At 39.7% G+C, this 15,791-nt stretch overlaps 1 protein-coding gene across 1 annotated transcript in view; it reads right to left on the minus strand.

Annotated features, from left to right (window-relative positions):
• The window catches only part of SLC35F3 (solute carrier family 35 member F3), a 481,439-nt gene extending 466,910 nt beyond the window's left edge, over nt 1-14,529 (minus strand). The window contains exons 1-2 of the mRNA XM_007522917.3: nt 14,294-14,529; nt 13,671-13,900 (exon numbers count right to left, since the gene is read on the minus strand). Of these exons, the coding sequence (XP_007522979.1) occupies nt 13,671-13,900; nt 14,294-14,346 (283 nt within the window). The 5' untranslated portion in view covers nt 14,347-14,529. The remainder of the gene's footprint in view (nt 1-13,670; nt 13,901-14,293) is intronic.
• Nucleotides 14,530-15,791: the final 1,262 nt, after the last annotated feature.

Genomic DNA, 15,791 nt, shown 5'->3' on the forward strand with positions numbered 1-15,791 from the left:
CAGTTAGTCAGTATAAAGTTCTTAATGACATAGTGTTTACTTAGACTTAAATCTCCTCACCTACTTCCTGTTATACTTCCTTCAGTCACTCCAAAGCTAACCTTATCAAAGCAAGGATTGCAAAAGCTGAATATCAATGCAAGAGACTGGCATATTGTAATGATGACTCTTTAGTCACTATCAGGCCACCCTATCAGCTGGGGCCCTAGTCAGTGAGTCCTGAGATTGCCAAACAGACATGATGGGCCTAGACCTTGAATAGATGTCTCTCCCCAATGTTACTAGTCATCTCTATCAGGAACAACACAACAGACTCCTTTGTGGGTTCCCATATGACCTGGCCCTCAACTTGGATCAACAATGGTAGAGAATGTTCCATCCTCCAAAGGGAGGCTGGACAACATACTCTATGTTCCACCTGAGGAAGATGGGTCCTGAAATTGGAGCAGCTTGGAACATTCCTACTCATGACCACAGAATGTGAGCTCAGATCTACAGGGATGCAGAGGTCACATAGGCTCCTAAGCTGAATATGGGCCCCAGATCACATCAAATTGATGGTTTTTACAGTCAAGAATATTTATACACCTTTCCCATATGTGGGAGCTACTGTCTCCCCAGATCCAGTTTTCTGGTCCTTTTTCCAGTCATGACAACATCTCCCCAGACAATAACTTGGATCTACATGCATATCAGATTTCAGGCTCAGGGAAAAAAACTAGCATAGTCATGGGCCCTTTGGAATATAACTAAAATAGGCCTACTAACTATCTACATAACAGAGACCCCCCCCCCAGTTTTCATCTGCATTATTCCAGCCTTTAGGTTCATGATTAGTCAACAACTTGTTTGGCTTTATATGTTAACTCTCTTTTCAGCAACCAGGTTCCAGATGCTACCATGATGCCAACCAGACTTCCCTGGACAGACAACTCCACCAGTTTGTCCTGGAGCCTGCTTCCCCAGAGCCCTGCCCCACTAGGGAAAGAGAGAGACAGGCTGGGAGTATAGCTTAACCTGCCAAACCCCATGTTCAGCAGGGAAGCAATTTCAGAAGTCTGTACCCCATAATGACCTTGGGTCCATAGACCCAGAAGGATAAAGAATAGGAAAGCTATCAGGGCAGGGGATGGGAAATGAAGTTGTGATGGTGAGAACTGTGTATAGCTCTACGTAGTCCTCTTATCCAGTGGTTTTGTCAATGTTTCACTTTACAAATAAAAAATTAAAAAAAAATACTTGAATGTACATTACAGGCAAAATAATGCTTTATTCCTAAATACTTCAGGATATCTTAAGAATAGGATAGCTTACTACATAACCACACTAACATTGGTATACCTGAGAAACATAACAATATTCCATTATATTGGATAATAGCAGTTCAGTCCCATTGCATCCAAAATTTCTTTTATATTTACATGTGATACTATATATGGTTTTGTCTGTGTTTCTGGTATAGAATCATTAAACTATGAATTTCCCATGTGATAACAAATAAGACTAATAAAGATGAAATAGTGTCTTTTGTTACTCATAGCAAGCCTGGTACAACCACAGTTGAGTTTGCATTAATGAGGTGACAATGGAGAGGGCAGGTTGCCAGGGGAACCAACCACCTACTATCTGGGAGGGGAGGAGGGACAAAGGCTGAAGTAATCACCAAAGCTCTACAATTTAATCAATTTTGTGTATATAATAAAGCCTCTAAAAAAAGAAGTCCAATGAGGATTTTATTTTTTTATTTTTTATTTCAGAGCTTCTGGGTTGGAGAACATGTGGAGGTGCTGAAAAGATAGTCCAACCATACCCTTTTCCACACACCTTGTCCTGCATATTTCTCTACTGGGTTGGTTCCACAGTTAAATTTTTTATTAAAAAAAAAAAAACTGATAATTTAGGAAGTAAACACTTTTCCTAAGTTCTGTATGTCACTCTAGCAAATTAATCAAACTCAGGGGAGGAGTTGGGGGAAACCTCCAACATTGCTACAATTGTCCACTAGTCAGAAACACCAATAGCAATCTCGATTTAAAGTTTTGTAAGACTGAGTCCTTAACCTGTGGGATATGAAGTTTTCTCCAAATAGATGTCAGAATTGAGTTAGACTACAGGACAGTTGGAGAGTATCACATACTTACTTAACATGAGGGGGGAAAAAAGCTATCATATGTGAAAGTAGTATTCAGAGGATTTTCTATACAATGCAAAGGAAAATAATAGTGTGTTTCTGCTTTACAGTATGTTTCCCCAAAACAATGTAAACACTTAGTTAAGGCAACCCTGGTGCATTGATGAAGCCTCAGATCTAGGATATCTAAGCTTCTAGAAGAAAAAGCATTATTTTATGGCCTCCTGCCCTCTTAGGTGGCAGAAGAGACACTGGTGCTTAAAACACCTCCTTCCTAAAGGAATAACACAAACCAGCAAGTATTAGAGAAATCCAGGACTTTGGGTATTGGTTTAAATGACTGTAGGCCATTTGCTAAACATAAAGAACAAACATTTCCAAAGATGCACAGCCTTCTATGTTCAGACTTCCATCTGTTTTCCATAAAGAAAAAGTGAGGGTTCAGGAAAGAGGCAGACAAGATAGAAAGAGAGGAACAAGGAAACAATGTCTTCCAATAATCTAATATTGTCCTATATTTTAGCTCAACTACATCCCTGAGTCTTAGAGTCATCCATAACTGGGGAAGTAGCTCTAGGATCATCTAACACAAGAAACTGCTGAATAGTGCCTCAGATCTTACCATTTTATATATACCATTATATAAAATAACACTTACTTGGGCTGGGGAGACAGCATAACCATATGTAAAAGACTTTCATGACTGAGGCTCTAAGTTCTCAGGTTCAATCCCTAATATGTTTCTCTCTCTGTGTGTTTCTCTCTGCATCTCTTTCATTAAAATAAAATGAATAAAATATTTTTTTCAAAAAATAAAATAAAGTAACAATCAGGACCTTATGATTTTTATTTACATAAAACAATACAAATGCCTCTTGTAAATATCACTCCCTTCATAGCTATAGTAACTGAATAGTATTATGCCTCAAACTGAACAGTCGAGAGAATATTTTTTTAAATATTATTTCTTTGAACACAAGAATTTACCCCTAAATGATTTGGATAAACTGTACAGACAGAATGTACAATGGTGAGGGGGAAAAAAGAAGGTATAACTGAGTTTATGTCCTAAGTCCTCTGAATTCCAGTTCACTTTTAATTCTTCTCAGACCTTAGAGGAAGAAAAGCATTTCACTCCAACTTCTTTAGAGCTAAAAGAAACAGAATGCCCATAATATAAAGCATTAGACATGAAATGTGCTAGTTTGGTAGCTTAATTCATCAATATAGTCAAATTTTCTGTTGTAATATATCAAAATTTGCTGTAATATATCAAATGAACAAATCAGAATTGTGATTATAATAACAGATCTCAAGTTTCCAACAGAAGAGAAAATGAAGTTCCCTAATGCAGTATCCTGCTACTACCTACTACTGGTATCTTACAATAAAATATTCTACAGATATTATGTGTACACTATAGACTTTAGTTTAAGAGTGACCAGTGTTCATAAATTACCCAAAAGTGCCAGTTAAGGAAGCATCAAAGTGAAACATGGGCAGCACATGTGCAGTTTCCCCAAGAGAAGAAAGGTATAAAATGTATGGATTGATATATGTCAACTTGTCTCCACACTATGTCATTTTCAAGGGAGTATTAGTTATGCCACATATTAGTATTTTTCTCTTAGAAATTTATGTAGTTATATCCATTTGAAGCAATGAACTATTTGATGTCTGCATAAATGAGTGGATTGGTGAAGGGACCAGCTAGTTGTGTGCCCTATAGAGCTCATATGTTCAAGCCCCTGGTCCCCTCCTGCAAGGAGTGAAGCTTTATGAGTAGTGAAACAGTGCTGCAGATGTCTCTTTCTTTCCCTATGTCTATCCCCCCACACAATTTTCCTCTGCCTCCATCCAATAAAATATAATAAATCTTAAAAAGAGTTGAAAATATATGGATATGCATTCCCAAAAGAGCCCACTGTTTGATGTGTTTGCAACCATTCAAGCGGAGGGTAGACAGCATAATGGTTATGCAAACAGACTCTCATGCCTGAAGCTCCAAAGTCCCAAATTTAAGCCCCTGCACCACCATAAGACAAAGCTGAGCAGTGCTCTGGTTAAGGAAGGAAGGAGAGAAGGAAGGAAGGAGAGAAGGAAGGAAGGAGAGAAGGAAGGAAGGGAGGGAAGGGAAGGGAAGGGAAGGGAAGGGAAGGGAAGGGAAGGGAAGGGAAGGGAAGGGAAGGGAAGGGAAGGGAAGGAAAGGGAAGGGAAGGGGAGAAAAAAAATGCCTCTTCATGAGTACTAGCTAAAATTTTATGTAGCAATTTTCAAAAGTTCTGCTTGGTCCACAGAATTTTAAAAGTAGAAAGGGTGACAGAAATCAGTAGTTTTAAGGGGGTCCTTTTACCACCTGAAAGTCACTATGTTTACATCCCAAAAGTATTCTGAGGAGAACATAAGATACAATGTATGTTGGGGACAAAATAAACTGAATTATATATGTATCAGTACCACATTTTACTATGGTTTTAATTTTTTTTTACTTTTTTAAAAGTTTTATTTAATTTTTTTATATTTAGTTATTTATTCCCTTTTGTTGTCCTTGTTATTTTATTGTTGTTATTATTGATGTCATTGTTGTTGGATAGGACAGAGAGAAATGGAGAGAGGAGGGGAAGACAGAGGGGAAGAAAAAGACAGACACCTGCAAACCTGCAGACCAATTGTGAAGTGACTCCCCTGCAGGTAGGGAGGGAGCTGGAACGGGGATCCTTCTGCCAGTCCTTGAGCTTTGCACCACCTGCACTTAACCCGCTGTGCTACTGCCCGACTCCCCCTATGTTTTATAGAATAAAACATAAGTATATAAATTTTATTTACACATTACTTTGAAAACACACTCAGTGAATACTGCCAGATAGGCCTATAACAATTTGCATTAAATATCTAATCAACAAAACATTGACATAGAGATTGGATAAACCCGTCAAATCTGTTTTTTATTTTTCTGGGTTGTAGTATTTAAATTGTCCTTAGCCTATTTCAATGAGCAATTTAGAAAGGAAAAAAGAACATATAGAATAAAGGACTCTGTGTTATTCCCACATATAACAAACAAGCATAATGTACTTTTCTGTGAAGTATTTTTTTAATTCTCATATGTACGCAGCACAAGAACACTGCACAGAACCCAGCTGTTTCATACCTATAATCATAATTGGATTGCCTTTATAAAAGAGGACAGCTTAACAAACATTCATTGACACTAAGCATATCCAATTTTAATATGGAAGTAAAATCAATATTTGCTAGAAGCATTACTCACCCGACCTTTTAAAATAAAATGACATACTCAAATTGTTAGAGCACTTTGTTGTTACAAAGTAGGTGGTGAAGAAGGATAAAAATAATCTCCTAATAGATTCTTATCTAGTCAAGCCCTGTATATGACATACAGCAGACTGACAAGGAGAAAGTTTGAATGTCACAGGAAACATAGGTAAACTGAAAAACTATTCTGATAGACCAGGTCTCAGGAATCCAAAATATCCTCTAGCTTTCTATGCTGCAAATCACCTGGAGGAACAATTTATTTCCTGTGATTCAAATAAATTAGGGCTATCTCAAGCTACATGAAATAAAAATGTGGGCCCATATCTTAGGCAATTGTTCAAGGGTTTAATCATCATCATTAACTAAAAGGATTTACCAGCTTCCTAACTGTACAAAGCCCTTTCTGGGATCTGCAATGAAACCAGGAAATAGCTGATTTATTCCTCTATGATCAATGCATAGTCACCATTGTATTAAAACAAAAGACATGTTTTACAAAACCTATGTCATACCACTGCCAAAGGAAAAATACATAAATAGTCCAGAGAAATACATACATAGTCCAGCAAGGGTAACTTCCTTTTTTAAAAAAAAATATTATCTTTATTTATTGGGTAGAGACAGCCAGAAATCAAGAGACTGGGGGAGACAGAGAGGCAGAGAGAAAGAGACACCTACAGCACCGCTTCACCACTTGCAAAGCTTTCCCCTTGCAGGTAGGGACAGGGGCTCGAACCCTAGTCCTTGCACATTGTAATAGGTGCACCATCACCCAAACCCAATAACCTCCTTCTGAAGTTCTTCAGTGACAGAAGTTTCATGACTTTCTTCATTTCAGCTGTCAGGAAGTGTTTTCTTAATAGAAAATTTCTTAGGATATATCCAAGTTTTGTCCTACATAAGCCTGAGTAGAAATGGCTCTGAAATCATATTCTGATAGAAGTTTGCAGTTATAAAGAACAGAAAGTCCAAGTCCTACTCAGTGAGCAGCCAGGGACCATTGCATTTTAACCTAGGAGGGCACTCATAATCAGTATGGTACCCTAAAATTTGCAAAGACTCGTTCTGGGTTGTTTCACACATCTGTTCTATTATTCCCAGGAAACAAGCTTTCTCTAATGCTTCACTCCCAAGAAGGACCACATATTTCCATGCAAATTCCCACCCCAGACTATGACATAATCACTTGGGTTTAATATCAAATTCAAGGAAGATATTCACTGAGCCGTTATGGGACAAGGGTTTTCACACCATTCTAATCTCTACTAGTCTATGCTGCATAAGTATTTGATGATGCCAAACACTCTCAGAACTTGGTGCATGGAAGTTAAGGAAGTCATGGAAAGATGAGAAGACACTTCCACAAGCGTCACATCTTGCCTGTAGAAGACATTTCCAATTTTCATTTATCTAGTATCTTTTCTTTCCTGGGCACAATTACTTTTTCACATGTCATTTTTAAAGTGAGGTTATCAGGGCCAGCAAACAGCCTTGCCATGGGTATGACCCCAATTTCAAATCTAGCCCCCCACCATACTGAAGGAAGCTTCAGTGTTGTGCTGTTTTATCTATCACTCTATTTATATTTAAAAAGTCAGTTCAGAGTGCTGAAGCCCTAGAAATGACCAAAAATAATAATAAACAAAATCAAAGTGAGGATTTCCAAAGAAGACATGGTCCTGATATGAAACTGGCTAGTGTAAATTTAGAGAATGAAAATGTTCATCATGTATTTAGCTAAGTTTGAGTGAAGACTCAGAAGATGAGAAATGGGAGTACCATTTCTTGGCCATGCAATGAAATCAGATGTGTTTAATTCAGTGTAATTATGTAAAACCCCACAGAAATGTAGATGCACAATAGCCATATATTTGTGTGTGTGTTGTGCAAATATTTGTGTGTATGTGTGTAATTACAAATTAACTTTTCTTAATAGCTTTAACAACTGTATATTGATTGAGCTATTAGAGATACTCTGTCATTAAGGATCAAATCACTATATCTCTATATGCCAAGAACCATACTGAATGCCAGGAAATAGTAATAAGCCCTGCTCTCACATCTCTCCATCTGTAATTTCAGTCATACCTTTAAACCAACCACAATAAATACAGGAGGTGACAGTACCAGAGGAGCCCCCTGGCAAGGGTACTTCACTAGTTCTTCCATGGTTGGGAAAGCTGCCTGGTAGAAGGGACACTTGAACTTGGAACTGAGGGGGTAAGGTGACACTGCATTAGCAACTTTCCTGATGACACACATAAGACAACTAGAGCCTAGAACATGAGGGTCAGTTTCTGTTTACAATTCCACTTCATATTTTATATTCCTATGCAAAAAAGTCAAATAAGCTTCTAGGAATACCTTACACACATTTCTATGTGTATGTTTTTCCTGTCCCTGCAATGCAAACACCCCCTCTACCTACCTCCTATAGCTTATTACTTTTCCAGCTTCCGAACTGAACCCATCACTGTGAGAAAAAGCTTTCTAAGTACTCCAAGTCAATCTTCTTCACACCATATTGCCACTTCACTCTCTTCTAATTTTGGAGATTTGGAGGCAAGGACTGTGTCTGTTTTCTGGCATACTATAAAAGCCAGTGAAGTTTATTAAATCAATAAACAAGAGTAGAGGAGATTTTATATATGCCAGCAAAGATCTAGATGTCATACATATTTTTTTACTTAATTCTCATGAGAATAATAGTAACTAGTTGAATATTCCCCATTTTATAGATAAGAAAGCAAATGATTATAGAAAGACAATGGCAATATTGCCATTAAGTGACAAACACAGCTGTGATGTGAATGCAGTTCCTTTCAAGTCTAATATTAGAGAAATCCAAATCTCTCCTCCAATCCAAATGAAATTTCTTAACTCAGTTAATAGCTTCCTTAACTCAATTCAATAGCTCACATACATATGAATGAAATTTTCAGTGCAACTAATGTGAATTTTTCCAACTACCAAAGTAGTGAACACTCACTGCTGAGCTGTATAAGACTAAGCACTTTGTAAAGAGACCAGGGATAGATTTCTGAAGAGCAGTTAGAGATCTCTTTGCCAGTTGGTGTACTGCACCAAAGTAAAAGACACTGGAATGTTTCAGGTTCTGGAACAGGATAGCAGAGGACCTAGTGGGGGTTGTACTGTTGTGTGGAAAACTGAGAAATGTTATGCACGTACAAACTATTGTATTTACTGTCAACTGTAAAACATTAATCCTCCAATAAAGAAATTAAAAATATGAAGAAGAAGAAGAAGAAGAAGAAGGAGAAGAAGAAGAAGGAGAAGAAGAAGAAAGAGGAGGAGAAGGAGGAGGAGGAGGAGGAGGAGGAGGAGGAGGAGAAGGAGAAGGAGAAGAGATCTCCTTGCCTAGGCCTTTATTTTTTAACACAGAAGATTTTGCTTCCCTGGAAGTCAGAACATGGACCACTGGCTTTTAACCATCAATGATCTCTGTGGACAAGGGGCATTTGTATTTCCTTAGAATATAATGATAATTATATTCTTTGACTCAAGTTTCCAAAAATCATTTACCTACATGTTTACATGCATTCATATTTTGAGGTTTAAGACATTGGAAAATATTAAGTTCTACACTCATCCCACATTGATCTGCCAGCCTCCAACATTTTTCTTTTAATCTAATATTTCATGTAACAATCTCCATTCTAGAATAATTTTTACAACCAAATTATAAACCTATTACAAGTGGGTCATATTTGAGTTGCTGACCTGACCTTTACTATTTTGAGAGGATCAAAAAGAAGTTGCTCACCATGGATTCAATTACACTCTGAGTCACTGTTCTAGTTACCACTGGTAACGATGATAGTGACCTATACTCACCAAGTGGCCTGAAAGTACACAGAGTAGAAAGACAACTCTTTCCCTGAAAATCCCTCTCCTTCATTCAAACGGGTTCATAAAACCCCTTGCTAGCATTTTAAACTTGAGGCAACTTGAAACATGTGGTTATAACCAACTATGTTACTCAGTTACCTACATTATGTCAGTCAGAACTATAAGATTTACACCCAGATAACCCAAGTTTTACTTTGAGCCCAGGTTCTAGTTGCTAATGGTGATGAAAGGCTAGAGCAAGCTAGATATATATAGAAAGTGGTCTTTTGGTACCGGCCTACCCTTCAATGACTTAAAAAAAAAAATCTTTATTATTTTATCTGAAAATTTGAACACCATTAAATCTATTCATTTTAAGTAATAAACATGACCACCTAGACAAATTTTTTCTTCTAAAATATTTCTCTACAATCTCACTACTTGAAAGCATACCTCATGGAAGCATTTACCAAAATCAAATATTCTTACAAAATGTAGACATAGTCTTCTTAACCCGATACAGATATTGTTGAGTTCTGATTGACAAAGGCAATGTAGTTAGCCACTTCTCTCATCATTTATCTCTGTATTCAGACACATATTAAATGCCCCCTCAAAGTTTGCTAAATAAAAATAAAGATGTGTTTTTAGATGCCATTCCTCCTGTGTAAGAGCCTCCATTTGGGATCTCCAAGATACAACTGGACCAGGAATCTATGTCTGGGTGTACACTATAAAGATGGCTTGTTCCTGCTGTTTCCCTTAGGAAGCCATCTCCTTCCCAATTTATATCTAAACTAGAAAAATGAGAAAAGAACAAAAAAGCAAAAGATATTTTACTTAGTCATTTCTCTTCTGCAGTGGTACAAGTTGGGAGAGAAAGTAGCTAAGAGAAGTTATCAGGGACCAGGTGGTGGTACATCTGGTTAAGTGCCCACATTACAGTGCATAAGAACCCAGGTTCAAGCCCCTGGTCCCCACCTGCAGGGGGGGAAGCTTCACAAGTGGTGAAGCAGGGCTGCAGATGTATCTCTGTCTCTCTCCCTTTCTCTATCTCCCCTCCCTTCTCAATTTCTATCTCTACTCAACAATGAATAAAAATTTAAAAAATAATAATAATAAAGAGAAACTATGTAAATCACTCTGAGTTCTAAAGAATGTATAGATTTACAGAGAACTGGTGAAGAACTGTGTTTTCTACAGAAGCAACAGATCCTTTGGGAAGACTGTTGATCCTAACTGGTCCAAAGAAATTTACAAAGTGCTCAGGTAAGAACAAAGACAATAATAGTCTGGTCATTCAGAAGATAATTCTATATTGCCACTACTGGTCAATGGAAAAAGAGATTACTTGGTGCATAAATTTACATTAAGTTAATAGATAAATGGCTGAGTAGGCTGTAATATATATACATATGTGTGTGTGTGTATATATATATATATATATATATGTATAATGAAATATTACTCAGCTTTTAAAAATGATGAGTTTGCCTTCTTTACCTCATCTTGGATGGAATTTGAAGGAATAATGTTATATGAGATAAGCCAGGAAGAGAAGGATAGATATAGGATGATCTCACTCATAGAAAGAAGGTTAAGAAATAAGAACAGAAGGGAAAACACAAAGCAGAGCTTGGACTAGAGTTGGTGTATTGCACCAAATTAAAAGACTGTAGGGTGGGGAGGAGGGTACAGGTCCTGGAACATGATGGCAGAGGAGGACAAAAAGAAGGTTAGATTGTTATGTGGAAAACTAAGAAATGTTACACATGTACAAGCTACTGTATTTTACTGTTGACTATAAACCATTAATCCTCCAATTTAAAAAAAATACATTAAGTGAGGCATTTTCACCCAAAGGCACATTTCAAGAGGCCATTTAAAATTATCTGGAAACATTCTTGGTTAAAACTTGGGGTAGGGGCATGCTGGAGACTAAAGAGGTCCTGATTACAAGTGGAATGAAGCAATGGCAATTTCTTACATTGAACCAGGAAGTAAATGCTGATTTATACTATATAGGATAGACCCTCCTATAATAAAGAACTATTCAGCACAAAATGTCAAAATTCTTGCCACCAAGAATTATAGTGCAGAGGCCCAGTGGTGGCACCTCAGGAAAAGCAAACATGTTACTGTGTATAAAGACAGTAGTTCAAGCTCCAGGTCCCCCCACCTGTAGTGGGGGCAAGCTTGAGAAGCTGATGAGCAATGTTGCAGGTATCCCTCTTTTATTTTCCTTCTCTTCCCCCCCCCCTCCTTATTTTCCTCTGTCTCTATCAATAAAAAGGAAGAAAGAAAAATGAAAGAAAAGGGAAAAAATGGCCATCAGAAGTCTCAGTGACAACCCTGCCTGGTGCCAAAATAAAAAAGGAATATAAGAAACACTGAACAGTTGCATACAATGCTGCTTTGTGGCCAGAGGTTTAATATATCTTGGATAGAGTTGATACCAACATACAGATAAGCATCCTTATCATTTTCCCCCCTACTTGGATAGAAGTGGATAACAGCCCAAGCACTATCTTAAAAAGTCTTTGACTATAATAGTAAGGCACTAGTTCCTTAAAATGTAAACTTAAAATTCAATTGGTTCATCAAAATATCAGTTGTTAGCTAAAGCATTTTTCTAAAAAAAAAAAAAAGGGGGGAAAGATATCTTGTAATAAAGAAGAAACTTCACTGCTTCACTGGAATTAGACAGTAGATTGTGGAATGAATCTATTGATTGCTATGATATCTATAGCCTTGTCTGCTAATATTTACTCTTTCTATACCAGTGACAATATAAAGGCCTCTTCCATATGTCCATTCCCCTGTCTTAATGACAAAGCACTTTTCTATCAAACACCATTAACAATTCCATAAGCTCTTCTCCCACCCTAAATGCCACAGATCTTCATTTCCACAAAGCACATGGGCCCAGTTACAAATAAAATTAGACAGGAAAACCTTATTATGACTTCAGAAGGTAAACAGACAGTACTAGAAAGCTGGGATTTATATCAGCCTTTAGTTACTAAGAAATCAAATAATTAAAAATAAAAATGAGAACATTCCTAGAAGACATAAAAAGAGTAACCTATACTTATGTATAAGCGAATTAGTTTACATTTTCCTTTTTCAATCAAAAGAGAACTTGGTCTCTTGTCATCCTTGATAATCAAAAAATCATTTAATCAGCTGCAATTGTAGCAACAGAAGCAGGGGACTAGAAGAGATGCAGATAACCTTAAAAGGTTCACAAAGTTAAATGCAATCACCACAGTCCTTTAAAAACAACAAAAGACATGAAAGCAAAATATTAAAATCCTATCTTTTCTCCAAAAAATTATTTAAAGGTGACTAGCTAATTACTAGCATACCAATGACCTTTATGGAATCAAGGAGTCTTAGGGAAAAACTAAAGAAAACATATTTTTAAAGTTGAATATGATTGTATTACAAAAGCCTGATTTTTCCCGCTAAGGACTAATAAAACATGTCAATTTCAAGTAATGAAAGTTAAAAACATATCTCAAAGATTATTAAGCTTTTAGTCTTCATCAGGAACAAAATAAAGCAATACCCAATTTCTTATACCAAATAAGATGAATGGCAGCCTGTTAATGTCAATATGTAGTGATGCAGCCACCTAATTACGTTTTAGTCACAGCAACCTGTGATTTCTGTAGTCAGTTTTGACCTTCCAAAGTTATAGGGAAAAAAAAAATGTCCATCAAATGGTGCCTGATCACACAGGTAATGTTTGCATACTTGACTACAGCATTGTCCAAGCCACTAGCCTGAATCCATTAGCAAAGAAAAGTTTCAGCCGCTGCACTTGGCATCAACCTCCTATCTCTCAGAAACCAAATGCCAGTATTTAGAATGATCCAGCAGGAACATACATTGAATAAGAGAAGAAAAAAAAAAAAAAAAACACCTGGGCAAATGAAGTAAATGTGACCTTAAGATCAAGGCCTTTCCAAGGCTTTCCTATTCATCACTGGGGCCTAAGAGACATGGGGAAGAGTTAATATTCCAGGAAGGCTAAGGGCAGTTTTAACTGAGTCAGTTGAGCCTGAATTTGAGGTGAGTAACACTTTCAGATCTGTGATGAAGCCACACCAAACAGAACACATTTGACTTTCCAATGTTTCTCATGCTAAGATACCTCAAAAACATGGCAATAAAGACAGAAAAGTGTGGAGGACAGGGGACAGACTGAGTCGGAAATTCCCAAAAAGATCCAGGTGAACTTCTCCAGGTCTCTCTCTTCCTAAAGTTGCAAACCTGGGTCTGCTCAGTGGGCAGCAGCCTTAAGGTTGCTGTGACAACACTCACACTCGGGCTCCCCCACCGCAGGGAGAAGGCAAGGGAAAGGAGACAGAGTAAAAGTGTCTGGGGGTGGGGGAGGTTTGCTTACTTTTGTAGCTCGCTGCCCAGGGCTGGTAGCCATAGTAGCCAGTGATGCGCAGGATCCGCTCCTCGATGGATGTGAGCCCCACCGGCCCGCTGGTGAGGTCTTCCACTGAGCGCGACCATTTCAGATCCTCCTTAATCGCCTCGTCCACCACCAAGTACTTGAGCTGCCGGAGCTGGGGGCTGATGTCAGACAGTCTCCGGGGACTGACGTCCGGTGACCTCCTCATGCCACTGTGGCCGCGGGTAGGCGAGCAGGGACGGGGACCCAGACAGAAAGAGGAAAGGGTGGATTCGGTGAGTGCTAGAGCCCAGTGCGAGCGCGGGAGCTGCCGGGCTTCCCGGGGCAGGTGCCGAGGCGAGGACCACGCTCCCGCCCTCCACCTCAGCTCCTCCCGCAGCCCCGGTGCCAGGTTCTTTGCTCGCTCGCCGGTCCCTGGGCGCCTCGGGGCAGTGCAGGTTGGAGCCAGCGGCCAGGAGAGGATGCCTGAAACTTCCTGAGTGGCTCAGCCAAGCGCACCGCCCCTCCGGAGCCCAGCCTGTGGGTGTCCGGGCTGCAAGAGGACGACCCGGCTCTCCTCCCGCCCACCCGCCCAGTGGTGTGCCCACGCCCCGGGCGCTACTCACATGGCGATGCTTTTGCCCCTGGGTGCTCCTCCGGGAAACTCTCGGATCCCCATAGGCAAAGGCAGAGTGGGGCCGGAAGCTCCCAGACTTGAGGCGGTGGGGCCCCGGGCCCGAGCAGCTCGCAGTGGCCGACTCCAGGGGGCGAGGGCGCACTTGCCGCCGCGGGTCAGCAAGACCTCGGCCGCTGCGCTCCGCGCCGCTCGTGCGCGCCCGCGTGGGGCGTCCCCGACCGAGCAACTCCGCGGCGGCTCAACCCGACTCCAGCCGGCCGGTCCACGGCGCTCGGGGCGGAGAGCCGGCAGCAGAGGCCGAGAGGGCGCCGCACCCTCGTCAGCCGCCGCTGGCCTAGCACTTCACCTACGCGGGAGCCGGCACCCAGCGGAGAACTAGCAGCTTTGTGCACTCTCGTGGCACCTGGGCGGGCGGAACTGCTTCGGCCCCGTAGAGGAGGAACCAGGCGGGGGCGCTGCCGCCTTCTTCCTTTCGCCCCAGTGGCGTTTGGGTCAAGCCAACAGCAGGAGCCAGCGCTGCTCTGGCAACACTGAGGCTTGGGGCGCTCTCCTCCTTCTCACTCTTAGGACTTGTCAATACAGCTCTAAATACAGCTCTAGGTTCAATAGTTCAATCTGTCAGTCTCTGTTTGAACCTCTCCCTCTCCACCTCTTTCCAACCTCCCGCCCCCACTCCAGTAGTGAGCAAAACTATTGGAAAGATTAAAACCTGGATCCACATCCACGAAAGCAATGCACAAAAAAACAAAATAAATAAATGGTATTTTCAGAGGGAACGCCGAAACACAGAAAAACTGTATAATGAATATTTTCTTCTTCATATGTTTCTGTTACCCTGCAGGAGTGGTTCAGGCAGGCTTGACTTACAGTGGGCTTAAACTCTCCTAGATGACACTTATGGGATTTCTGGTATGTTTAGCTTCTAACTGTAGTTTTCTGTCCAAAAGTCATTCTTTCCAGGAGAGAACCATTCCCGCAGGGTAACAGAAACATTTGAAGAAGAAAATATTCATTATACAGTGTTTTAAAGACTAATTTGAATTGTAATTGTACGCCCTTCCACTCTTTAGTCCAATGTAAAATGCATCCTTTGGGGTTTTTTTCTCCCAAAATCATACACATCACTGCTTTTTGTGTTAAGTCTCTCACAGCAAGTAAGAAGAGTAAAGGACCTGCTCAAATTTATAATGAGTATCTATAAAGACCAAAAGCACACTTACTTAATAGTTGGCAAATTACTTAGTAGCAAAAAACTAAACATTTATCTATAACATCAGAAGTAACAAAAAAAGGTCAGTTTTCCACCACTCCCTTTCAATGCCATATTGTAAGTCCTAGGTCGTGAACTTAGATAAGAAAAGAAAATTAAAACTACATTTATCATCGAGGAAGAAATAAAGCTGCATAATATCATAGATAATATAGTATCCTGGTAGAAAATTTCAAGAACTGGTCAAAATTAATTTGGAACAAACAGCAGTTATGAC

This window comes from Erinaceus europaeus, chromosome 6 (assembly GCF_950295315.1).
Source record: "Erinaceus europaeus chromosome 6, mEriEur2.1, whole genome shotgun sequence".
In the NCBI taxonomy this organism is placed as follows: domain Eukaryota; kingdom Metazoa; phylum Chordata; class Mammalia; order Eulipotyphla; family Erinaceidae; genus Erinaceus; species Erinaceus europaeus.